The sequence below is a fragment of the Gallus gallus genome, chromosome 5, assembly GCF_016699485.2.
Source record: "Gallus gallus isolate bGalGal1 chromosome 5, bGalGal1.mat.broiler.GRCg7b, whole genome shotgun sequence".
Lineage (NCBI taxonomy): Eukaryota > Metazoa > Chordata > Aves > Galliformes > Phasianidae > Gallus > Gallus gallus.
The window spans coordinates 27,381,689-27,407,133 of record NC_052536.1 but is presented as its reverse complement, the minus strand read 5'-3'; the positions used below and the strand labels follow the sequence as shown (position 1 = coordinate 27,407,133).

Sequence of the window (25,445 nt, the reverse complement as noted above, 5' to 3'; positions counted from 1 at the left end):
TCACTGTTCTGCCCTCAAGCAGTAACTTTACAATGGCAGAGCTGGTGTGAAGCTGCAGCCTAAGATTGCTTCTGCAGAGACTGCTGTGTCTTTAGACAAAAAAGATGTAACTGGCTTGTAGATAGCTCAGGGTAGAACTCATTTCTGTGGTGTCAAGCCCTACAGCCTTAGTAGTGCCATCCAGAAGCCTTGCAATAAAAACAATTAAAGGAGAATTCCACTGAAGGGTGGAAGTGGCAACATGTCCAGAGATGGGCATTAAACCTCCAGTATGTAAACACTGGAAACCTTAAATTGGTGCTTACCCAAAAGAGCCCACAGCGTACTCATTACAGTGTGTTGCCTCTGTACTGTGTCATGTTCTGTCACTGCCTGGAGACACATACTGCTTCTGATGTAACTTGTACAGTAACAGGTTGCCCTATACAGCAGCAGACCAGAAAGCTCGTGCTTAGGGTTCAAAGATAAGGAAGCTGCAGCTGTTGGAGGAGTCAGATAAGGGCAGGTGTTATCTGTGTACCCTCAGCCACCCCAGACATAGCAAGAAACTACTTGTCTTGGACATTTTGAGGAACTAAGAGTTTGGTGAGGTCATGGGGAAAGAAGGGAAGGAAGTTGTTCCCCTTCCCTGCACAACACTGAGGCTTTAGTGGCAATATTTTTTCTTCTTGTGGGATTCCCAGTTTAAGAGGGGTGTGGAGAAACTGGACAGGCACTGTTGGAAGCCTACCAAGGTAGCTGGGGGCCTGTGAGGGAGCTGGGCTTAATCTGGTGAAACACAAAGTGTAACTTGACAGAGTCAGATTGGGCATTAGGAAGATATTTCTTGCTAGGAGGGCAGTGCAGGGCCAGATATTTGAGATTTTTAAGACTGGAGGTGGTGATGGTCCTGCTTGCACAGGCAGGTTGGCCCTCCAGAGGTCCCTTCTGCTATGCTACGATGACAAGAAGAGTGCTGCGTTATCACATAATGGAAATGGGACCCTGTCTTACAAGAGTAGGTTTTCTGGTGTGTGTTGAATGGCAAAAGTTTGACTTTTTTTTTTAATTTTATTTCTCTCCCCACCGTTCAGATATTCCCTTACTGAAGGAAGCATGAGGCCTGCTGTACGTGTCTCGCCTTCTCGCTCTTGGATTTCTTCCTTCTCCCCTCCCTGCCTTCAGGACAGAAGCACTCTGTGCAGCCTTCCCCATCCTCGCGAGCTGTACCCTGGATACCTCTAAGCAGAGACGCCCTCAGCTGAAGATCCAAAGGATGTCGCCAGGTTGCCTCCTGGATGCACCAGTGGGGCTGGTGCAGCGCTGGCTTCCCCATTCCATATGCATCAGAGACTCAAGGAACGTAGTGGATTTGAGCTCTCCTCTCCTTTTCCCCAGCCAGATGTTTGACAGCAGTCTCTGAAGAGCTGCTCTTTTTCTTGTGCCTTTTTCCTTCTCACACCGGCTTGTTGCAGCTTGGCAGCCTCTCTAGCCCTTCTGTTGTCCAGAGAGCAGGGGCTGAATCCGTTTGCTCTCTGGGTGCAGGCAGTTTATATATACATATATATGTTATATAGGCTCTTCTTCCAGCATCCTCTTTATAACAGAGCAGGACAAACCGCCTCACGGGGACTGACACTGGCTTTGAGAGGGATCCCAGGTAAGGGGCAGCTTGTAATATCTAGGAGCGCCTCGAATGAGATAGGCTGCGAGGCAGCTTAGCTGTGCAATAACAATTGAGAATTGCTAAAGCACTGAAGGCTGAGAAGTCCAAAACATAGGAACTTCTGCCCCCTTCTCAGAACACACCTCTACAAGAGTCCAATCCTGAAAAATCACTTTTGTCTCCTTCCTTCACTACCGGTGCAGCCCACTTGGTTATGTTGGGTTTCTGGAGGCTGTGAATGGGGCTGTACTGATGATAAAAACCACTCTTTCAGCTTTGGTCTGGTGCCAGAGCAGCTCCTGGTGTTAGACTGTGGGAGAGCCTTGGGGAATGGCCAGTGGAAAGTGTGCAGAAAGCTTGGAGGCTCTGACTTTCTGTGAAGCAGTAGCATTCGGTTTTAGGCAATCAGGACTGGAACCAAATTTGTGGCCCCGCTCTTCAGGATAAACCGTGTGTCTTACAGAGCTTTCCCAGTGAAGGTGGTTCTGCATTAATGCGTAGGTTCCTTTGGTCAGATCTTCAGGCAGAGGTAATGCTTTCAGATGTAATCTGGAAGCAGTTCATATGTTTGAAATTGTCAAGAAATACTTGCCCATAGGTGGTGAATGCTTCGTGCCATTGGTGCAATCCCAGGTTACCTTCCCAGCTGCACTAGGTATTCTGGTACTTAGCCCCTCAGTACCACCTAAGAGGCTACTATCTAGCAACTGTCTGCTGTTCTGTCCTGATGGGCTTCAGTGGACTCACAGAGAAGGGCTTCTTCATTTTGGCTTGGGGTCAACAGCACTTACAAGGTCTCTCCTAAGTACAACACAGGTTGCCTGTTGCTGCGAGAGAAGGTTGGCTACACTGACCGGAGGATACCACAGCTTAATTCTAAACATAAATTATGAAGATCACTTTAAGTTCTGGTAGCAGGGAAAAGAAAATCCAAAAATATGTATACCTCTGCTCCCTACAGTTACCTACAGCAGGTCAGAATATCCTGGTTGCTGTTAAAGGGACTTCATTTTTGCAGCAAACCAACTTCATTTGGGGTAGGTGATCCAGTCACAGAAGCGTGGTAGTTGTAGGGCTCTTTAGAGGGATGGTCTGGAAACTGGGTTCCATGGAACTGGTTTTATCAGGACAAGTTGGCTTCTTAAATGCAGGTATGTTGTCATAACCATCCTGAAGTAGCCAGAGAAGTACGAGAAGTTGCTACGTTTTCATTTTAGTTGAAGGAGCAAAATGCCACAGCCTTACATGTCATGATGCAATGAACAGGTAAATAGGGCTGCTCTTTGCCGCTTTGCTTTTGTTTTATGATCCTTACTATCCTCATCCTCGTTGCTCCAAGATATTGCTCTCAGAGCACTTAGTAAAAGTGACATAACACCTTAAAAATAAAGTAATAATCGCTGTGGCTTAGCTCTGCTTCCTGGAAATGGGCCTTGGCTGTAGTGTCTGGCCCCACACCTGCTGTTTCTGATTAGCTGCTTAATCCTAAGGCAGCTGGGTCAGTGCGTGCCTGTGGATGGAAGAATCATTTTTTCCTCATCCCTGTTCAGAGGGATATTAATTTAAGAATGCAGCATTTTAAGTTTCCTTCCCTGTTGCTCATGTTACCTTTCATTTACATGAGGACTTGATAAATCCAGTTTGGATGGTTTGGGTATTCTTTTGTTCAGTTGAGATGATGAAGATCCCGTGTGGTTTTACAGCGGGCTGTTTTGTTTCGTATTCAAGGACTGTAGAATGATAATATTTACACATCTGTTATTGGAATTTTGGAAAATAAGAGTGGAAATGCTCATATTGTTTTCAACTCCTACCTTAAAAGTTAAAATAGTCTCTTTCACTGGTTTCATCAGGGCATGCGGAGAGACTGAGCAACTGCAAGGCTGAGCGGGAGAATATGTGACTTTTCTAAGTCTCGTATTTTCTAAGGCCTAACCAGCTCAGAGCAGGAGCTAAGGACTTTCCTACTCAAACCTGAGCGATCAGGGAATAGAAGTTAGGTGTGTGCTGCCTTCCTGCAAGGAGCAGTCCTTTTGGCTCAGTACAGGGTTGGTGAAAGGACCCCTTAATGAAGCTGGAAGCTGATGCCAAGGCTGACCTTGCCCTGGATGAGTGCCTGCTCAGCTAGCAGAAAGCACATACTGTGTGGTCCTGCCTCTGCTCTCTGCTGTTGGAAAGTAAGCAGCTGCCAGCTTAGGAGAAAAAAATTCCGTCTGGGTGGGAAGAGAAGGAAGCTGTGCAGAAGAGGGAGTGCTTTCATTTTGTTTCACTTACGGAAATTATGGAAAATGGCTTTAGTAATTGGGAAAAATATGCAGAGGTAGGAGGAAAGCATGCAAGCATGGGTCTTGTGATCAGGCACTAACAGTCAGCCTCTGTTGGGCTGCTTGGGGATGAAGCAGGAGCTCCCAGGATGCTTTATATTGTCACATAAAAGAGGGTAGAATGGCTGGGGGAAGAACCTAGGCATCAACCGCCTGACAACTTTTTCCAAAGGGGATAGGGATTAAGGACTCGTTTCATTTACTGGTCAATGAGTGATTGTTACTTGTTTGTTCTTATTCTGTGGAGGATTGGGAAGTCCTTGGGACAGAGGTTTAGGAAGATTAACTAAACTGAAGAATCCTGTATTTGCTTCTGAGAGCAAGGGCTGACGTGTGAGGATCCCTCAGCCTGAGCCCTGCTCTTGCAGGGTGTTGGTTGCCTCTGCGAGTGTCCCAGAGATGGCTGTCACAGGGAGGTCTCTGTGTGCTGATAGGGTGTGCAGGGGCTCAGCCTCGCAAGATGCAGCACGGTGGGTGACTTGCTTTGGTTTCTTTTCCACCTTTTTTCCCACCTACGCCTGACAAAAAGAATTCAGAGGGAAGTATGTTTCTTATTTAATGCCCCTGATGTAATCATCTTACATTGTGTCATTTGTGCTTGGCCCCATGAAATCAAAGAACGTTAAAATTAACTACAGAGGAAGAATAAAAATAGCACTTTTTACTTTATTTTGTAAATTATTTGGGGGTCCAATATTTAAAAAATAAAAGGGCATGTCAGAAATTTGAAGTACTACGTGCAATAGAAAAATAGGGGCAATTGCAAGGAGCGGAGCTACGAGGGAGCAGCAGGCTGAGCCGCTGCAAGTAACCACGGGGTGGTTAAGTGACGTGCGGTGCAGAATAGGGAACACAGGAAGGGATTGGGGTGGGTGAGGAAGAGCTGTGGCCAATAAGAGAAGTATGCTGCAGGCTAATGATAGCCAATACCTTCATGACCAAGTTCTAAGGGAGTTGTGCTTTGTCTGGGTTTAGCATGCCTCTAGGCTTGCTGGATAAAAGTATTCATGTACAACTAGTAGGACACTGAGATCTCCTTGCTGACCTTGGAACAGGCTTGCACAGCCTGGTTTTCATGTTCCGATAGCAGTTGTTCTACGAAATCTACTTTCTTATTTTCTCCAGGTATCAGATTAAATCGATTTCACTTTCTGGTTTCTGAATATAAATGCAATAACCCCCCATTTATTTTCCATGTTGACCTCACCCCAGCCTCAGCCTTCAGCCCTTCCCAGGGAGCTGCACACTGAACTTGTTCTTTGAGAAAACCTTTCTTTGCCGAAGAACTTAATTGGAAAAATGTATTCTCTATGAAATGCCTTGAAAGTGCATAGAGGTTTCCTAAAGCGGGCTTCATTTTAAGGCATATTTTTATACAGGAGATGAGCCCTCCTCCGGTTCTTCAGGCCTCCCCCCTGCCCTCCCAGCCAGTTCGGAGCAGGGTGTTTCCCACACAGGCCCTGTGCTCAGCGCTGCTTCAGGCGGGTCGCTGCAGGTTCCCTACACATCCGTGCCCAGCAGAGCAGGCTCCCGATGCTTTGCGTTTCTTTCCGTAGGCTCTGCTTTTGCTTCCATTCTGGGGTAGGCACAGACAGAGGCAACGGAGTTGTGCTGGAAAATGTTTCAGTTCTGATTCTCAACTTCACTTATTTTCCCCAGTCAAGAAGAACAGAAAGCTAAGTTGCCTATGAAGCAGCTGTGCTGTGGTGCGGTGGGCGGACTGCTGGTAGCTGCTGGTGCGAATGCAAGGAGAGCTTGGTTGCCTTTGGTGCATTAATCTTTTCTTCTTTTCCCATATGTGTTTGTTATTTTTTTAAACTCTGAATTGCACCACTATGGATTTATTTGCAGAATGGTACTCCATATGTATGTGGGATTAAAAACAAGACCATAATTGATGCTGTGCAGGATGTCACTCGATCAGTTCTATTTTGCTTTATTTTATATATATTTTCTGGTATCCTGTACATTGCGGTGGGTGTGAAGATAGTATTTTAATATTTGTACAAAGTTTAATTTAATTGTTCTATGTATATAACTGCATTTCTAAATTAAAAAAAAAAGTTCTTTTGAAGTGAAGCTACGATCTTTGTCTGTGTTTCAAACTGCTTGGGCCTCGTGGACCGAAGGCGTAGCAGATCAGAGTGAGTGCTGCAGAACTGAAATGCCGTCCATTTGGAGGATGATGCTGAAGCTAGGGATGCTGAAACGGGAGGAGATTACAGAGCTTGATGCATCCCTCTGAGGGTGGTATTCCTTAAAGTGACCTTGCTCGGGAACAAAGCCGTCCCTTGCTGTGCCTGTGTGTCACAGTGTGAGGAGCCGGGCCAGGATCCTGCTGCTGTAGTCTGTGTTACCTGAGAGAGAGCCAGCAGGCACGCTCAGCCCGAGATGAAGAGGACATGGCACCGGTATGTGGCTTTCCAGCAGCAGCGGTAGAAAGGCATGCACCCTGGGTCCCTGCACGAGGCGGAGAAGGCAACAGCAACACAGCATGGGGGTGAATGGTGTGGGACATGGGCTGGGCGAGAGCCGTGGGGAGGTCCTGAACAGGGGCTGAGGTTTGTTGGATCTGAACTTGAAGCAAGGAGAGAAACCGTAGAGGGATGAATGGACTCCCATTTGAGCTGGAGCTCAAAGCTGTGCAGTCCTTTGTTAGTGCCTTATTTCAAAGTGCCAAGGTAACACTGCCCCTTGAGGCCACTGTGCCGGTGGGAGCTCCTTGCTTTTAAGTCGATCTGTCAGCAGTGGGATAGGAAAAGGAAGGAGATGGGAAGGCAAGAAGAGATGAGATCATCCTGGTCAGCTTGTTCAAAGCAGAGTCCTGAAAGATGCTGTGACAGTTTTGTTTACTTGCATGTGCGTTTTTCTCTGGGGAGGAGCAGGCAGGTTAAACAAGGGAAGAACTGACATCTGCCTTCTTTCCGTTTCCATTTATTCTTTAAATAATTCCACACGGCAAACCGATCTTGCTGTGGTTTCATACTGAAACTGGAGCTCTGTGCCCGGTGCCAGGCAGGGCTGTGTGGGAGACAGCGGCCTCCAGGAACGGCTTTTAAATTATTTAAGTTATTAAACTGCACCGTCTGTGTTCTCTGCTGGCTGTGGCCTCCTGCCGCAGCAATGCTGGCAGCCAGAAGCAGGCCCTCGTGTTGTTTTGCACTTCTTATCTTGCTAGCCGTGCTATAACTGCGGGCTACAACTGCTGCCCTCTTCAGTAGGACTGCATTGTGGAGGTGCCTCCTTCAGTGGCTGCTTTCCCTAGGAGGCTGCGTTCGCTGCAGCGGGGCCTGGTGCTGGGGTTGAGCCCTCTGTGTCAGTGCAGACTGCACCCAGAGCAGGGATCAGTGTGGTAACGGGGGACGGATATTGATTCCCCCTCCTCAGGCAAGCACAGGAATAAGGCAGCACACGCTGCATAATCACTCTCTCCTTATCTGCCTCTGTGGCTAGCAGGTCTGAGATGAATCCACTGTGCCCTGGGGGACTGTACTTCTGCTTCCAGTCTGGGGCAGATCAGTGGGGCTCTGGCACGGTCACACGGGGAGGCCAGCTGCTGTGTTTGCCGTGTTTTGGCAATGACATCAGGAATTTCAGAGCAAGGCAGGCAAAATGAGACCTACAGGAGCACAGGAGGGGTCTGTGTGATGGGGCATGCAGTGCTGGGGTGCCTCTCCTGGGAGTAGCACCCGTGGGCTCAGCACGGCTTTTCAAGGATGGATGTTTGCTCCTTGCTTTCACAAGTGTCACATGCAACCAAATGCTGAGTTTAATGCAAGATGAAAAACAGGCCTCCAGCTGTGTGGGGAGACCGCCTGTCCCCCTAGCATGGGGCAAGCTGCTCTTTCTGGAGCAGCATCCCATTGTTTCCTATGGGAGAGGGGACAAATTTTCCTAATGTGAGGCCCTTCTGGGCAGCTGTTGCAGTTTCCTCTGCAATTTTCAGAGTGAAAAAATAATACATGATTTTAATGTCCAAAGCTCAGAGTCCTTTTCTTGTTTTATTGGATTCCATAACCTAAAAAGTTATTTAAAACTTTTATGTGTCTCCTTTCTAGTCTGGTGAGGGAACGGGGATATTAATGCTTGAGGGGGATTCCCTCCTCCCTGCTCCCCAAAGAAAGCTCGCCTTGTCCCAATGTTTTTCCTCTGCCTGTCTCCATAGAAAATATTTGCGACGTGGGGTCTGCTATTCATTATGAGCTCCCAGCAGAGAAAGATCAATGAGACTTTAAATAAAACAGCTGTGAGCTAGTTTGTCATTGAGCTATTGAGGTTAGAAGCATTTCCAACAAAAATCCATTGGAACTGCTGGGCGAGGGCCTCTGTTCCCTTTTCCAGAAGTCCTACAGGGGCACAGTGCCTGGCAGGAGAGCCCTGCCTCGAGGTAAATTCTCCAGTGTGGATGCAGATGTGAACCTCGCTGCCATTCCTCTGCCAGCAGAGCCATGCATAATTACTGGATGGTTATGCAGCAGATGAAATTGCAGCTGGTTTCCCAGCAAGACTTCTCAGAAGATTAGAGGAGACGGGGTGTCACATATATACACGTGTGTGTGTAAGTTCTATTCTTCACGCTGTCTGTTTTACCTGTGCAAGATAACAGCTAATTTAAAGTCTGTTGTGATGACAGCTTAATGAGTTTGCTTAGTTTAACCTAAAAAGGAGGAGTAAACCCACAAGTGATGGGATGCATACCGCCCTCCCGAGGCTGGGAGAGCACACAAAGGCAGGAGAAAAGCACCGCAGGTAATATAAACACACAAAACCACACACAGTACTGACAACGCTCCAGAATTCTGCATGGGTTTTGCTATGACATCTTAAAGATATCTCAAAGCAATCTATCCCACAGCCTCGCTACATCTGGAGCCTACTACAATACCCACAACTTTGTGTGATTTTTTTTTTTCCCCCATCAAATTCTCTTCATGAACAGTGTGGGAGCCATATGTGTGTGTGAGCACTCCTCTGCCACATGAAAGCCGTGAGGTTATTGCTCACACTTACCTTACTACCATGAGGCAGATCAGCGCTTCTCCCTTAAATACCATATGTGTAGACAAATCCTAGAATAGGTTTTAGCTGATTCTGCAATGCCAATTTATGTATTGAGTTACTTTTAGATTTAACCCAAGCCTTTGTACATTGTGACTGCTTCCCAGATGGGTATTTCTGACATCCTGGTGCATCAGCCTTCCTAAACATAGCCTGCCCCCGTCCTTGCAGATTTTCATCTTGTTGAATCATTGCTTTTCCTCGTCAGACTCTTTCTGAGTTCTCTTCTAGTCTTCAGAGCGCTCGAACCCCTCCTCAGGCTGACTCGCCCGCGTGTGTTAGCACTGCGTGCTCTGATCTGCTTAGGCCATTGATGCAGGTGGTGCTCAACGGCCCAGCGCTGAGCAGCCATCCCTCGTTCTGCAAAGGAGTTGTCCCCGAGTTCCTCAAGGAGCTGTTTCAAACGCAAGCACTGGAAATTTTGTGCTTCTATCATACAACCAATTCTATCCTGGCATTGTCCTGTTTGCCTAAGAAAATGCCGCGTGCCATAGCACTGAAACCTTTCCTACAGCCACGTTTAATGCATCTCTATCTCCCCCTTCCCCCCCAGCTTAGTTATTCCAATAAGGAGCATTGGATTCGTCTGAAGCAGCTCGCCAAGGGCCTGCTTGTTGGTGTGAGCGGCTTAGCAGCTTAATGGCTGAAAGTGCTTAAACATCGATTATTTAACCTTTTGTTCTATTGCCTCTCTGACCTCTGAAGGCAATCCTGCCGATGAAAGCATGGCTGCACCTACTGGCCGCGGTGTGGTGTTCAGGTGTTCGGGGCCGCGCTCCAGCTTTCTCAGTGGTGGTTCAGCGGTGACTTCGGTGAGTTTAAGGATGACAAACCACGGCTACTTCAATAGACGGGAACCCGCTCCATCCCACCGTTCCCTATTATTACCTGTGTTCTTCGCACCCTTTGTGAATTGAATACTGGGTCTGCAGTAAGCAAGAGATGAAGCTGACACGACACGCTCAGCCTTTGCAATCCGTGCCCTACGGGTATAGGAGATGCGCCCCCGGCTCAGCTGTTCCCCGGCCCGCAGCCGCACCTGCTCACCGCGGCCCGCAGCTCTGCCCCCGGCCCGCCCCTCCCCGACCCGGACTCCCGGGGGGCGTGGCCAAACGCCTCCGCCAATCGCCGCGCGGTGCCGCAGCCGGGCGGGGCGGGGCCCGGGCGCGGGGCCGCCTCCATTTTGCGGCGCAGCGGCGGGGCGGAGCGCAGTCGGCAGCGAGCCGCCGCGCAGAGAGCAGAGCGCCGCCCGCCAGCGCAGCACCGGCCTGCCCGCGTCCACCGGACCGCACGCACCGGGACCCGCGGCTCAGGTTCGTGAGGGGCGGAGGGCGCGGAGCCTCTCTGCGCAGCCGCAGCGGGTAGCCGGGTCGGGAGGGCTCTCGGTCGAGGGGGTTCCTTTGCCGGGCGGGGCACCCGGGTGGGCCCGCTCTCCGCTGTTCCGCGCTCACCCGGGGCTCCCTACGCTGCTGGGTGCGGCCCGCGCCGCCATTTTGTGGCAGAGCGACGGCGTTCGCTTTTCTTCCCTCCGCTTCGGGGCCTGCGCGCATGCGCCGGCGGGCCTGAGGAGGGCGGGGCGCGCCGTGGGCGGGCCTACTCGGGGGCCGCGGGCTCCCATTGGCGCGGGCCGGGGCGTACTCCAGCTGGCTCGCTCCTATTGGGCCGCCTTGGGGGCGAGGCCGGCCGCGGGCGGAGGGCGGTTGCGCGGGGCGGGGCCGTGCTGAGTCACCGGGCGCGGCCGGAGCCGGGGCTGACGGCGTCTCCCGCAGCGAGCTTCGCGTCCCCAGCCATGAGCGGCTGCCGCGTCTTCATCGGGAGGCTGAACCCCGCCGCCAGGGAGAAGGACGTGGAGAGGTTCTTCAAGGGGTACGGCCGCATCCGGGATATCGACCTGAAGAGGGGCTTCGGGTTCGTGGTGAGTGCGCCTCGTCCCGGGCTCCTTACCGCCGGAGGCGGCGCGTGTCGCGCGTGTCGCGCGTGTCGCGCGTGTCGCGCGGGCGTGCGATGTGCGATGTGCGATGTGCGATGTGCGAGCAGCTCCGTGGGGCGGAATTTCTTGCCGTGTCCGCGAAGCGGCTCCGTGTGCCGGTTCTTCAGCACTGACGTGTTTTGCGTTTGCTGGGCTGGGTTTGCAGGAATTCGAGGATCCGAGAGATGCGGACGATGCTGTCTATGAGCTGGACGGAAAAGAGCTTTGCAGTGAGAGGTGAGCCGCCCCATCTCATGTGCTGTTTCAAACCGCCTCGCTTCGTGTCGTGTCCTTATGTTTGCGGTTTGTTAGCAGTGCCGCTAAACCCGCTGTAGGCTCTCCCCCAGTGACAGGGGTTGTGCGAGAAGCATAAAGACGCCTGGTTTCTCCTTTCTTCTTTGTCTCTCCAGGGTTACTATTGAGCATGCGAGAGCACGCTCTAGGGGTAGAGGCCGAGGGAGGTACTCTGACCGCTTTAGCAGCCGCCGGCCACGCAGTGACAGGAGGTGTGTATTGCACGGGGCTGGCGCCTCCGCTGTAATGGGGACGGGTTTGTCTGACCTGGGAACTCGAGGTGGAGCACAGCGCCGATCGCTGCCGCCTGCCTTCCTGACAAGCAGCCGGTGGGGCAGTGAGTGTTACAGAGCTCGTGCAGAATGCTCGGCTCCTTGATGCTCGTACCCCCAAAGTACATAGTGCTTGTCCTGGGCTCAAGGCCCCGTATATTGCCGATGGCGTTCCTGATGAGCTCACGCCAGCTGTTGGCCTTGCTAATGTGAAGTGCGGTTGTGCTGTTTGCGACCAGAAGTCTCAACTGTGTATTTCCCCGCAGAAGCGCCCCGCCTTTAAGGACAGAAAACCGCCTCATAGTAGAAAATCTGTCGTCCCGAGTCAGCTGGCAGGTTTGTTAAAACACGATTAACTATTTTGACTTCGTTTAATGGGTATGTAACGTAATTATTTTGTTAAATGATTAATTAAAATTAAATCTAATTTATTAAAGTGTTTATCTAATGTAATTTTTAATAATGTAAATTAAATGTTTCAAATGAAAACTAGTTAACTTTAATTTATAATAATAAATGTATATATTTGAGGAAGTATATTTATTTATTTTCTTGTTTTTTAAATCCATTTTAACCACATATTAAACCCTTTATTTGCCAGCCTATCTGTGTCGTTGGCCTTATGACGAGGAGTGCCTGTGGGTTATCCTAATCGTTCTGTCTTGGTCACTCTTGGTCGGGCCTGGTTGACTTTCCAGTCAGCTCCTACAATGTCACTTGGCCACCTCTAGATCTGTGTTTGCCGGTCTAGACGTAATCGATGCACTCCTTAAAGTGCCACATTGCAGCGATCCCAGAGCGTTAACGAGATCTGATTCCTAAGTTGAGAGCTGTTCTTCCTGTAACGCTTCCGAATAAGAGATCCTGGTCGAAAAGAGTTGAAAGATACGAAATTAGGTGGTCGTTGGAATCCTGATCGCAGTAAAGTGGTCCTTGGTAACATCAAGCATAGCGAATGTCTGGATCCGTCACTAGACTCCTAATAGGGAGGGCGGTGCGATTAATGGCTTCCATCGACTGGGTAGTGTTCGTCAAGTGGGTGGCGAAGAGCCAGTCGGGCATAAATCATGACGGTATCTCCGGTCGCTTAATGCAGTTTGCTGCTTGGCTAGCCTAGGGAAATGTTAATAAAGGTAAAGTAAACTATATTTTTCATGACATATGGGGCACAAAATAATGGTGTTATGTAATTGTAATTCTGTATGCATATAAGACTCGTAATATAAACGGAGACTGAAATGGCACAAAAGTATACGGGTGGTATTTTGCACTCAGTCCAGTATTAACGTAAATGTATACAAATGTGTTGTTTAGATTTCTCTTTCTCTAATCTATCTAATCTTCATAGCCTAATTTATCTTCCTTAGTGTTAAGACATTTATTAGCATTTTGCTTAAAGCAGTATGCTTTTTTCATTTATTTCGTGCCCTGATTTAGATAATTCAATTTCGATAGAGTACAAGTGTGGCAGTTGCCATGTTTGTAATTTATCTCCTGTCTTCCCTTCTAATAGTCACTTTTGTTTGCTCTGTTTAAAAAATTATATATAAAACAAAAAACAAACAAACAAAAAACCCCCCAAAAACCCCAAAAGCAACTATATATAAATGTATATGTAAGTATTTACTTTCACTTCTTTGCATAACATTACTGGTCTTGTGTTAGGATCTCAAAGACTTCATGAGACAAGCTGGGGAAGTAACCTTTGCAGATGCACACAGACCTAAGTTAAATGAAGGGTAAGCCTCAAATTCTCTTGAAAGCCTTGGAGTAATTTTTGTGTATGCTACGTAGATGCCTGGGGAGGGGAACTGGCTACTCCAGTGCTCAGCAGCTATGAATTCATGGCTTAAATTAGCTTCCCCTTAAACGTGCAGGACATGCAGACTGTGGTAGTAGGGGAGGGGAAGTCTTCAATTTGTGCTTGAGAATATGACACAGGATGACTACAAGCAGCATGGAGGTTTTTTTGAGTAGTTCGATTATTTTTCATTTATTTATTGTATTATCAAAAACACAACTTGTAATAACGAGCTACGTTGACTTCTTTTTGTTTCTGAATTTCCGTAGGGTGGTTGAATTCGCCTCTTACAGTGATTTAAAGAATGCTATTGAAAAGCTTTCTGGTAAAGAAATTAACGGAAGAAAAATCAAACTAATTGAAGGCAGCAAAAGGCACAGGTATGGATATCTGTTAAGTAATGATGATGAATTAAGAAAGCTTTGAAGTTGATGACCAGACAACAGAGCTGGAGACGGTGGATTGCATGCTTGCTGTAGTACTCACGCCGATGCTCATTGTTTCCTCAGTAGGTCCAGAAGCAGGTCGCGGTCTCGTAGCAGAAGCTCATCCAGGTCTCGTAGCCGTTCCCGTTCCCGAAGCCGCAAGTCTTACAGCAGGTCAAGGAGCAGGAGCCGTAGCAAGTCTCGATCAGTTAGCAGATCTCCAATGCCAGAGAAGAGCCAGAAGCGTGGCTCTTCCAGTAGATCTAAATCCCCATCATCTGTGGATCGACAGAGGTCTAGATCGAGGTCCAGATCCGTTGATAGTGGCAACTGAACTATAAGTGACTTGCCCTGGGGGCCCTTTTTTAAACCATACTTGCTAAAACTCGTGGTAAGTATGTGACTTTCTGAGGGGAAGGGTTTGGATGGGGTAGGGAGGGAGGAAGGGGGTGGGGGGGGTCGCGGGATCTTTGTAGATGTGGACCATGGTGGGGAGGGTTATTGACTAATTGTATTAAATGTTTTTTGATAACCCTTTTTTTGCTCACATTTTTTGTGAATGTCTGAAGTGAACAGTTGGTGTATATTGCCAGAGCTCTTTATAACTAAAGCAGACAACCTAAAAGTTGTTTTTTTTTTTTTTTTTTTACTCCAAAAAGAGTAATCTGGACGCTGAATTCCCAGTATGCTCAACTGTGAATAGCAATTCAGAGTATTAGTTTAATTTGAGATATTAAACTAACAGCTTTAGGCATCTAAGAGCTCTACATGTGCTGTACATAAAGCTTTATTTCAGAGCTTTTTTTTTTTTTTTTGTGCTTTAGAACCACTGTTTCAGTCATAGGTCAGCAGATTAAGTGCTCAACAGTATTGGTAATAAAACTTTATTTTAAAAAACCTTCTCATTGAATACGCCTTGAACTGCAGTAAGAAAATGCCCATTTCACTGCCCTGTGGTAATAGTATTCTCTGAGGCTCCCTAACTCTTTATACTTAAGAATTAAAGAGCTTAAATAAAGTTTAAAGAAACACGTCTCTGCTTCTCGTTTGTTCTTATTGTTAATCATGTTTATGACCGTGCCTGATGTTGTTGGACAGAGAAAATAGTTTTAGATGGATCTGTAACAAAGCTGTTGCAGTGTGTTTTGGGCATGGGGGAGGAACTTCTTAAAATACATCACACTGAGCCCTTTGTTACCAGTATCTTTCAGGTGCTTATGCTCTGACATGAGAATTGTGGTAAGGAGAAGCCTGAGAGAGTTTGTAGCAAAAAGTGGAATGTTTGAATTCTTTAAGTGTTAACTTACTGTTCGGAGAGTATGGAATGTTAAAGGTGGACATAACCATCAAAAATGGGTACAACCATTAGTTTGTGTGCCCAAGCATTTGTCTGAGGGGACAATGAACTGTGGATCAAAGATTTTATAGGCATCGGTCCTCATTCTGGAGGAAGAAGAGGATCTTTTAAATTAGTGTGTGAGAGTTCTGCAGTAGTGGTAGCCTTTGGTTCTGCATTGTAGTGCTTTGTAAGCGAATCCCATCAAAGGTAGCAACCTGCAATCCCTGTTTTTCTCAAACCTTCGTCCACATTACAGGACAACTCTTTGGAAATGACTAACAAATGACAAATACCCTTTCTTTTAAAGTGCTTTCCAAAGCTAATCTGGTTATCCACAGACCTTTAAAGAGATCCCTGGATTCTTTCATCAGGTCCTAGGGAAAGGGAGGAGGGTGTGTATATATATATATATGTGTGTGTGTGTGTGTGTGTATGTGGGGGAGGTGTTTTCTAGTGTCCCTGTGGGCCTCTTCCCTGTTCCCTTTACTCTTGTGGAGTTCTTGTTCGTTAGCTTTTAACACAGTTACATAAACCAGCTTCTGTGGCTTGTTTGGCTAAGATGGCACTATATCAATGTACCATGTGCTCTTGAAGTCAAACACAGAGAGATTGATAATGCAGATGTATGGTTACTGTTGAATCTCAGCCTGAACCACTGATTGAGCACCTGGGGAAAGAACCCGGTCAGCCCTGGGAGCACAGGTGAAGGCAATTCACGTGTGTGACTGGAAGGGGTGGAGCCTGCCTGCACCTCTCTTAGACCTCATTTAAGGGCTGACTGCCACTGGGGAAGGATCTCTGGTTAGAGACCCCTCCTTGCTGAAGCTTTCCTCTATGAACCTGGAATCTTCTGATATGGGTGAGCAATCTTCTTCCCTTCCTTTATAGCACCTTTCTATTGTGTTGGTCCTTCTGTTGTTGCTCCTCTGTTGTGACACCTTTCTCCCTGTATTGATCTGCCCAATTGCTACAGTGGATAACTCGGTTTTGGGAATTAGGAGGTTTCAGTGGTTCCTAATAGTTCAGATGTTGGATTGCTTTACACAGTATGGAGGGAGAGAACCTTATCCTATAGGAAGAAAAAAGGCATTGACAGTAACCTGAGGTGTATGGTTGCCTGCTTTATTTCGTGTCAGCTGGTCCTTCCTGTGTGCTTGGACGGTAACAGGTGTAATGGAAATGCTGAGTCATGGCCTGAACCAGTAATTGAGCACCTGGTGGGAAGGCGGGGCCAACCCAGGGGGGCACAGCTGCATGCAGTGTGCCTGAATGACCAGAAGGGGTGGAGCCAGGATCCCCCCCACCAGGCCTCATTTAAGGGTTGGCAGTGGAGATGAATGTATCTCATCTGGGGATCCCTGCCTACCTGAGGACCTTACAGGCCTTCTAAAGGTAAGCAGTTTGTTTTTCTTGTTTCTGTGTCCACTGTTGTTCTGTTTGAGCAGATAATCACTCGCTGCAGCCTTGCGTGTTGCTTCTGTGCTGTCTTGTTGGGCTTTCTGTTGTGCTACAACAGTTACCTGTGTTAAATGGGACTTTGGCTCTGATTGTAATCTAGGTGACTGAAGGCATGTAGTTAATGGGCGGGGTTTCAGGCTCCCCCCCTCTGTGAGAATTATATCCTATGACTAAATATAAAGTACTGCCTGCTCAGTAAACAGCTGTTCTGAATTGTTTCAAAAATGCCCAACTTGCCTCCCAGGCAGCCTGACCCAACAGCTTTCTGTGTGGTTTCAGGAAGCAGGCCGCTGTCGCAGCCAACTTTCAGGATGGGGAGGTTGCAATCCTAAACCATGTGCCCAGGCCTTGCATTATGCAGGATTTTGCTGATTGCTGTTCAGAAACGATGCTGCGTTTCAGTGTAGGTTCTTGGTATGATCCTCTTTATTCTTATTTAAGCTGTATTACTTCAGATTACGATGTATTTTTTAAGTATATCATAGATCCCTCATTCTGATCTTTGCAGAATGAAGATAACAAGATGGCGTCTTGTAGATCTCTTCTGCTTAGTTGGCTCCTTTAAAGCGCAGGAGTACAGCATGCTGCTCGGGTTCATGGAAAATAGGGGTGACCAGCATTCATTGGCTACTCAGCCACGTGTTCGGTGGCTCCTGCACTGGGAAGCTTTTGTACCACGTTTTGGGTCCTTATTTGAGGAACTGTGTAAATGTGCAGTGACATCTCTGGGAGCTGCTTGCAACATCTGCCAAAAGAACAGCCCCAAGCTCAGGTAGGGAACTGGTGGGAGTTGCTTCTTTCACACAGAGAAGCTAGAGGCAGGCTGGTGGGATTGTCACAAAAGAAAAACAGTATTGGTAGCTTGCTACAATGTCTTCTGTGTGAAAGCCTGAAGTCCCCCTCCTGCGCAAGTGTGTGGAGATTTCCTCTGTGGAGGGAGTTCTGTGGGAAATGTGAGGGTGGAGATAGCTCTGGGGCAGATCCTCTGATATAAAATGAGCAGAGGGACTGAAGGTTTACACAGAACCGTTAGAAAGCTGTAGGCCAGCTGCAGGGGAGAGCTGTGATAGCGGCTGTTGCAGAATTGGTCTGTGAGGCCTACTTGGCTTCCCGCTGTAACTGCACAGTCTGGGTACTGGTTTTGTGTCTTGAGCAGTGTTTGTGCCTACAGCTGCCAGATTGCTTTTGCTGCACGTAAAGAAAAATCTAGTAAGAACAATAGTTCTGGTAGCAAGTTATAAAAGGATTGTGGCACAACTACATGGTAAAATGCTCCTGTAGCAGCCCATGGTGCTGCTCGCCTTTCCCAGGGGCCTGGAAGAAGCTGCTCTAGAAGCAACACAAGGGTGACTGGGGGAGGTCTGAACTTCAGACATTTGCCTGGGCTTTGATGTTATGCATCTGTTGAAGTTAGTATACTTGTGTATATATTTATACTTTGTGTGTGTATATATATTTAATTAGGCTTGAATCTACATATGTACTTTCCTAGAAATGATTCAAATGCTTCCTTTTAGTAGCGGTGCTGCGTGAGTCTGTGTTTTCCTCCCTCTCCCACCAGAAATGACACTTACTATTGAATCTCACTGACTGATTTCTATTTAGTGCACTGGGTTTGGTTACTGAGGTAAAGGGCAGCTGTGTCCTGTCCTTAGAAAGCAGCAGTTCACTGGCAATTATTGGTAAGCATATATATATATATGGGTTGAACTGGAAAGCATCATGGAAATGCAGGGGCATAGCAGTACTTGCTATTCGTGATCCTCACTCTGTCATGGATCCTGAAGAGCAGGAGGCCCTCTCCAAGCTGGAATATCAAGTAGAGCAATGGGAATAGGTACAGAGGGCCAATTATTTCATTGGCAAAGGCCACTGTGAGGATAGTGGAGCAGAGCTGGACATTCTGGCAGCCAGCTGCCATGCACGCTGTCTGCCTGCATCTGAAGGAAGTTAAACCTTGATGAACGTGTTTCATTTTAAAAGTGATTTAAGATGAACTGTGCCCATCTTGTTGCACTGCTTGGTGCATCTACCTGTGCTAAAAGTTGCTTTATCAGGAGCAGTACTGGGAAACATAGGAGGTTTTACCTTATGCTCCCTTTGCAGTGTGCCCCTGGGACCCATTTTGGGTTGCTACAGTCAGTGTTTATTTTACAAAAATGTACCCGTGTTGAAGCTGATGTTTTTACTGTTGTACATAAGAGCTGCTGTGCATCTCTGCTCCTTCTGGTGATAGTGAGGGAATACAGGAGTAGAGGAACATTACTGGTTGTTAAGCTTGAAGAGTGCAGAGAGAGCACAGCCCAGCAGGAATCCAACAAAAGGTATCAATGCAGAAGATCTGAGGGGAGATGGTGACGTGACAGCCCTGATACTGCTTCCCACATTGGCCACAGACAGAATGATTATTGCAATGGGTGATAGTAGAAGCACAACCATCCCTGTCTAAAATAAAAGCATTCAAGACATGGGTGAGATGGAAATCCCCAACAAAACCTGCCTTAGCTGTTGGAAGCAGTTGTACCCAATTCTCTACCAACCTGCCCCCTTCCTGTTTTGTAGAGGAAATAAATGGAAAGACAGTGTTAGCAGAAAGGAATAAGAACTGGATGTCTGCTGGGCCCTTATTCTAGAATTTGTGTGTTTCTTTTGGAACAGTCCGATCACTGCTGCCCTGTGTTAGCTAAAGAGACCGAAAGAGCTCTGCTCCTCCTGCATCTCACCTGGTTCTCAGGTTCCCTGCATTCCTAATGTCGTTCTGTCAGGTCTTTGTTAGGTCCTGGTGCTCATGTCTTCCCACTTTCTCTCAGAAATTCTGGGTTCTGCTGGAGAGTTCCCTCACTGATTTTATGTAGTGAGATGGTGATGTGCATTTTGCCCAGAGCTAGAGCCCTTAGAACAGTGGGAAACTTTATTTTATCTGGAGGCTCCTTCTGTTACAATAATAGTCAGTGTCAGTGCCCATGAGGCTCTTAAGTGCTACTTGTAGCAAAAGAAGGTGAAGTTAAAAAGACAAAAGAGAGCAAAGCAGGGAATTGCTTACAAAATGTCTTCTGATCTGGTAAAGGGGTAGGACTTTTCTTTGGGAAAATATTTCAGTGACTAACGCAGTGAGGTAGATGTCCTGAGTACTGTCCTCAACCCTTTCAGTGGTCTGTGGTACATTAGAGGTTAATATTTCTGTGCCTCTGTCTTTGCAGCCATCCTTGAGGCGCCTGGCTGGAAGGTGCTGAGCTGGAGAACAAACTCTTCAGTAGAAGAATGACGCTTATTTTATTTTATTTTTTGTGAAACATACTCATTTTGTTCCTAGCTTAGACACATGGTTTTAATTAAAAAAAAAAACTTCACCTCACTCATTCCCAGACTGTCACTGAGGCTTCTTCAACAGCACCATCAGGTCATAGGGGTGTGTGGTATGACTAGAGAAGGGAAATATAACTCACGTTCTGTTTTAGGACATTAAGTTGTACCAGGGAAGGTTCAGGTTGGATATTAGGAAAAATACCTTCTCAGAAAAGTCAGGCACTGGTACAGGCTGCCCAGGGAGGTGGGGGACTCACCATCCCTAGAGGCATTCAAGAACTGTATGAATGTGGTCAGTGGTACGGTGGGGATGGGCTAATGGTTTGCCTAGGTGATCTGAGAGGTCTTTTCCCACCCTAATGGCTCTGTGATTCTATTTAAGTTCAGAATGATCTCTTGCTATGGGTATAGTTTGCATTTCAGAAATTCACAGGTGACAGAATAATGCTTCACACTTTTCATAGGGGCAAACTGGCTTGTTGAGAAATACAGGTGATTTAAACTATTATAGACTTTGGAACTTTGCCCAGTTTCTTGTGGACTACTAACATTGGTTAGGCCAGCTGCTGAGTCAGTCATGCATCTGGATTGCCCTGAACAGTGAGCACACACTCAGCCTTGATTACCTGAGATTCATGTCACTGTTCAGTGCCAGATTGAAGACATTTGAGAGGTTTCCCCCTGAGCAGCAGCTGCAGATGAGGATGGCCAGGGACTGTAGGGCCCAGCTGGAAGAGTTTGCCCAGTGTAAATGCTGTCAAGGGCATTATGCCATACTGAGACACTACAGCAATTGCTATGCCTTTGGGTTTCCTGAGATGCATTGTGATCTTGGCTATCTCTGTTGTACACCCCAGAGATACCATGATGATGACCACAATAAGGATGGCATTCAGGGCTGTGTCTGTTGCCTGCTGGCTGAGTGCAAATGGTGGTGCTGCACTGGTCAAGAAGGTGCTTTGTGGGTGAGCTGGACTCCAAAGCTCTGGGCTCTTTGAGGCTCCCTTGAATGTGTTCATGCTGCTGAGGAGTTCAGAGATCCCTGCTGTAGGCAGCTGGCGAGGTGAGGAAGGGATTGGTTCAGAAGTGTGCATAATACCACATGAGTCAAACTGAGACCATCAATCCCACCACAAACAAATGGGAACCCCATTCACTTCAGCAATGCATCTGGCAGCCTGTACAGCTCCTGCTCTGTAATGCCTCCTCTTCTGGAGTCTGTTTTCACAGCGAATGAGGGCACAGCTGGTCAAAGTGGGAGAAAAGTTCATTCAGGAGTAGTAAAGATAGGCAGAAGAGCTCTTGACCTCAAGGTACTGCTGAATGAATGCTTGAAAACATGATGCATACAGGTACTTCAGTCTTAACAGGTGCTGTAAAATGCTTATGCTTCTGGCCATACCTCAATCTCTCTATAGGAAGGCTGGGAAGATATTTACTCCTTTTGCAAGCAGTTTCTCAGGAAAATAGAAAAGAGCACATCCATTTTTTTTCTGTGATTCTTCTTGTGATTTCCGATTGTCAGAGCACCATTTAGATTTACTTAACTGCATAAAAGAGCTCTGAGCTTCCCCAAAGCTCAATAACATAATTCTCCTGTCAGCTCTGACCAGAGGCTCTGCACAACAGGCTCCTCCACCAACCTCCAGAGCATGTACCTATGCTTCCAGCACCAGCCTTTGCAGCATGCACACATGCACAGGAGCTGGTGGCTGGCACTGAGGAGGTAGAGGGACTGAAGAGGTGGCTGCCCAAGCCTGTTCTTCCAGCTGCTGTGGAGAGGTGACCTTTGATGGTCCCCTGCTGCTCCCTGGGCCCTGGCTAGACATGGGACACACTTCCCTTGCTCCTCTGTATGCTTTCCCTTTATTTACAGAGCACAGTGACCTGAGCTACGCTCAAGGTTGAGTGTGTGTCTCTAGACACATAGGGCTGAACACATTAAACCAGAGCAAAGTGAATGCCATTACCTTACGCACATGGGAGTGCAGGCTGTGAGGATGTTGATGGGGTTGCCTGCTGTTCCATCCCTTCCTGGAAGCACATGCTGAGCAGGAGCACTTTTCAGTCTTTCTGCATCAAGGAAATCTTTCTGCCTTGGCAAAATCTTGTCCTCTGCCTGCAGAATGTAAAGCCTGGGTCTGAAAAAGTGATTTGGATAGGGAAACTATCAGAATGTGTGCTGTTATGGGGCTGTGGTCCCTTTCTCCCTGGTTCAGGACTGGGAAGGGCTTTCAGGGTGGGAGGCTGACTGCATCATAGCCAAACTTTGGTCCCTTTGCTGAAGGTCATTGCAGTGCTGTTCTGCCTGCTGCGGGGACATCTTTGTTGCACCCATTCATCTGGAGCTCCACGGCCTTGACTTCTTCAGCCCCATTGCTCTGGAAACACCTCTGGCAGTGGGAAAAAAATGCCAGGGCTGCCCTGCCTTGTCCTTCCTGCTCACTTTGGGTTGGGAACTTGGTTTTCTAGGCTGGGAGCCAGGTCGGAAAGGCACTGACAACAGATCTGGAGCCCGGCATGGCATCCCTGATGAGGGTGGGAGAGGGGAAAGCAGTGAGACAGAACTGTGCTGGGAGCTGTTGGTGTGTGTGTCCGTGGCATCTCCTGCAGCCCTCCTGGCACTGCTGTGAGAAGGCTCTGACAGCAGCGTGGCACGGAGTGCTGCCGAGTGAGTGAGAGGAGATGGCTTGCTGTGCTGCATGTGATTCAGTTTATTTTGGGCAATTACAAGATTCCCAGGAGCATATGGGTGCTGCCTAGGTCTTACATGTGAGCAAGGCTCGTGGGAATTTTGAGGAACTTGCAGGAGAAAGCAGCCCAGCAATTGCCTCTTTTCCTCTCTCCCTTCACGTTTTCCCCCACCCCCGCCCTACAAATGTTTGTTTTCCCTGTGTTTAACTTTTAATTGTGCTCTGAATGCTGTCACAAGAGGCAAAGTCAAGTCAAGCAGCTCAGTGGTTATAAAGTGCCATTGGTTAGTGGCACTCAGACCTCTCCCCGCCTGCTCTGCCCTTTAAAATGACAACGTTGAAACGCTTTCTCCCTTTGTCTTTCTTTGCAGAACTGTAGAATGCTTCGACTTCTCCTGTAATTAAAAAAAACGCCCCTGCTGGTTCCCTGTAGTCAGAGCTGGTTCCCAAGAACCAAGGGAGAGATGCAGGGAGAGGTGGCGCACTGGGTGTAATGACTTCACCCTGGCAGGTCCTGCCCAGCTCACACCACATGAGGGCAGTGGTTGCATGCCCAGAGCCAGATCGCTCTCAGGATGAAAGGCCTCAAAAAGCCAAGCCTGATCTGAGCCGTCTCTCAGATCTTATTATTATCGTGTCAAATACTCCTAAATTCAAAGATATGCTGGGCTTCACAGGGTGCCTAATGAGCCTGAGGCACCAACGGTAATATTTAAAACTAAAACATATAGAAGTTGACAGACCTCTTGCTGGAGCTCAACGTGAACTATGTTGTAGACTTTGATAGAGAAGACAGCAAAAGCGTCACCGCTTTGTGTTTTTTTGTAATGTAACTTCATCAATCTGCTTAAAAAATAGGAAATGGTTTGGCTGCATCTTTCAGGGATGGGGGGCCAAGCTGTGCTTTTTCTAATTTGCAGCTGGGACTGTCATTTCTTATGTGTTTTTACAGAATTTAGCATAACTTGGGCCCAGCCCAGCTGTTGCCCAAAGGCTGTGCTTCAGCTGATGTACCTGATAAGAATGGTGGTGACTTGATTTGTGCCAGATTTCACACTATGTTGGCCCACAGCTTGAGGTGTGGCCTTGGGATCTCATGCTTTGCTCTGGTAAGGTTTTCCTGCTGCACAGTTATGTGCTTAGCTACTTTTCCTGTAAGATTTGGATGCAATTGGCTCCATCCCTAGCACCATAACCAGTTCTAGTGCTCATATACTCCTGTTGTTGTTTCTTTTTTCCCATCCTGCTTAGTGTTGTCCTATTGCTCAGAGATTACTGGAGGTGGATCAGTACTAACAGCAAGGCAAAAGGGCTGGAGCAGCCTGTCCTGAGGGAGGGTTACCCCCACAGGTGTGCCTGTCAGATTTGGAGAGGGAGGGTTTCTGTAGGTGAAATTTCTCCTTGCCTTGATTTGTTCTTCCTGTGGCTGCCCAAGGCCACAGTTCATTTCTGTTATCATTTGGGTGATGCAGCCCACCTGGTTAAACATTTAAATTCCAGATACAGTTGGCTCTTTAAAAACAAGATGAGCCTTAATTTTTCTATAGTGGTCTCCGTTGTAATTAAAGCAGGACGTGATCTGCTTTTATGTTTCCTTCTCAGCCTTTTGGACTGCTCAAACGTTGGTTTCCCCAGGTTTGTTCATGAACGTACAAGAGGTATGTTCTGAACCGTATGACCAGCAGTTGCTGCCTGTGGTTTGGTCTGGCTCAACACAAGGAAAATTGTGTGTTTGGGGTGGTGATTAAGTCTGTTTATGTCTGATTCTGCTCTGATAAATGATGAGGACAAATTGAACAGCGTCATCTTGAGATGGAAATCACTTGCAGGATCACAGGAAGACTTAAGTGTGATGAGGCTTCTGGATGTGATCTGGCCCAGACCAATGCTCAAGCAGGGCCACTGAGAGTAGGCACAAGTTGCCACAGTCTGAGGAAGCTGTAGCCTGATGCCAGGATGAGGGCTGTTTTCTCCTCTGTCCTGTGTCCATGCCAGCTCCGGAGCATGTTGACAGGTGAACAGAGCCAGGGAGACACCTGCCCAGTGGCCAGCAGCACTTTCTAGAGGTCTCTTGCACTGCTGGGGTGTCACCATCTGTGACACTGACCAGCCTTGCCTGTGCTGGCATCCTGCAATGGATAGCCCAGTTCCCCTTGCCCCATGGTGGGGTGGCCAACAGTATGGCCTTCCTGGTGGCTATGCCTGGTGTCCCAGTGCTGGGCATTTGCTGGCTCTCTGCCACTGCAGCACTTCTCTTAGCATCAGCAAGAGGCAAAGTTGTTTATACATACTTAAATCCCATTTAGCATCCATCAGGCTTAAAAAAAAAAAAAAAAAATTCCTATGACTTCTCTCTTACACAATTGTTTGATAGGAAAATAATTAATTTTGCAATTAAGCTCTGCCCAGAACAAATGATGTAAGAGCACCGCGTATGGGCTAAATTAGTGCCTGCTGAGATGCAGCGCCAGCATCTGTCTGGGTTGGTGACACTTATTTTAAGCAGCCAGCAGAAGGGAAAGCATGCCCTTCCACAATGTTCCTGATGGCCTCATCTCTTGTGGGTGCCCACGGAGCACTCAGCAATGTCAGTCTGAGTGTGTGCTTCAGTTGGTTGGCAGTGGAAAAACAGCCCCTTCTCCATTTTTAAGGGAGTCATTTTAAATAGTAACTTGGTGGCCAGGTGGGCATTGCTTATCTCTCAAGTGGTGTAGAGAGTTCCAGAGAAATTGTTCCTCTGAACAGCAAGCCCGGCTGTGCATGGATGTCTTGGCTTGCTGCCGCTGCCTGCAGAAAGGGTAACATTGGAGCAGGCTCACTTCAAAGGCAAGTCTAAGGGTGGGAGGGAATTTCACAGACTG

The 25,445-nt window shown here is 47.7% G+C and overlaps 3 protein-coding genes and 1 non-coding gene across 25 annotated transcripts in view; 2 read left to right on the top strand and 2 right to left on the bottom strand.

Annotated features, from left to right (window-relative positions):
- SUSD6 (sushi domain containing 6) overlaps positions 1-6,048 on the top strand; it is an 80,807-nt gene extending 74,759 nt beyond the window's left edge. For all 19 annotated transcript variants that reach the window (XM_046942633.1, XM_046942625.1, XM_421180.8 and 16 more), the window contains one exon: positions 1,074-6,048. In XM_046942633.1, coding sequence (XP_046798589.1) covers positions 1,074-1,099 — 26 coding nt within the window. In that variant the 3' untranslated portion in view covers positions 1,100-6,048. The remainder of the gene's footprint in view (positions 1-1,073) is intronic.
- Positions 6,049-8,385: 2,337 nt separating this feature from the next.
- MIR1710 (microRNA 1710) lies at positions 8,386-8,465 on the bottom strand. The gene has a single exon (NR_035206.2). It is a non-coding gene; the product is annotated as a microRNA 1710 (primary transcript).
- A 1,770-nt stretch (positions 8,466-10,235) lies between these two features.
- Positions 10,236-14,819, top strand: SRSF5 (serine and arginine rich splicing factor 5). Of its 4 annotated transcripts, none has more exons than XM_040700967.2 (8): positions 10,236-10,340; positions 10,797-10,942; positions 11,163-11,233; positions 11,407-11,502; positions 11,832-11,898; positions 13,228-13,301; positions 13,633-13,743; positions 13,876-14,819. In XM_040700967.2, exons 2-8 carry the CDS (start codon positions 10,817-10,819, stop codon positions 14,120-14,122), a joined length of 792 nt encoding a protein of 263 aa, XP_040556901.1. In that variant the 5' UTR covers positions 10,236-10,340; positions 10,797-10,816; the 3' UTR covers positions 14,123-14,819. The 4 variants fall into 4 exon arrangements, with proteins under 4 accessions (XP_040556901.1, XP_015142805.1, NP_001026368.2 ...); XM_015287319.4 differs by having other exon boundaries at positions 13,873-14,819; NM_001031197.3 differs by having other exon boundaries at positions 11,829-11,898.
- Positions 14,820-18,305: 3,486 nt separating this feature from the next.
- Positions 18,306-20,910, bottom strand: SLC10A1 (solute carrier family 10 member 1). Its single transcript, XM_015287931.2, is given in 5 exon segments — positions 18,306-18,525; positions 18,852-19,026; positions 20,149-20,153; positions 20,518-20,616; positions 20,618-20,910. Coding segments are annotated over 5 exon segments (792 nt in total).
- Between the last annotated feature and the right edge of the window lie 4,535 nt (positions 20,911-25,445).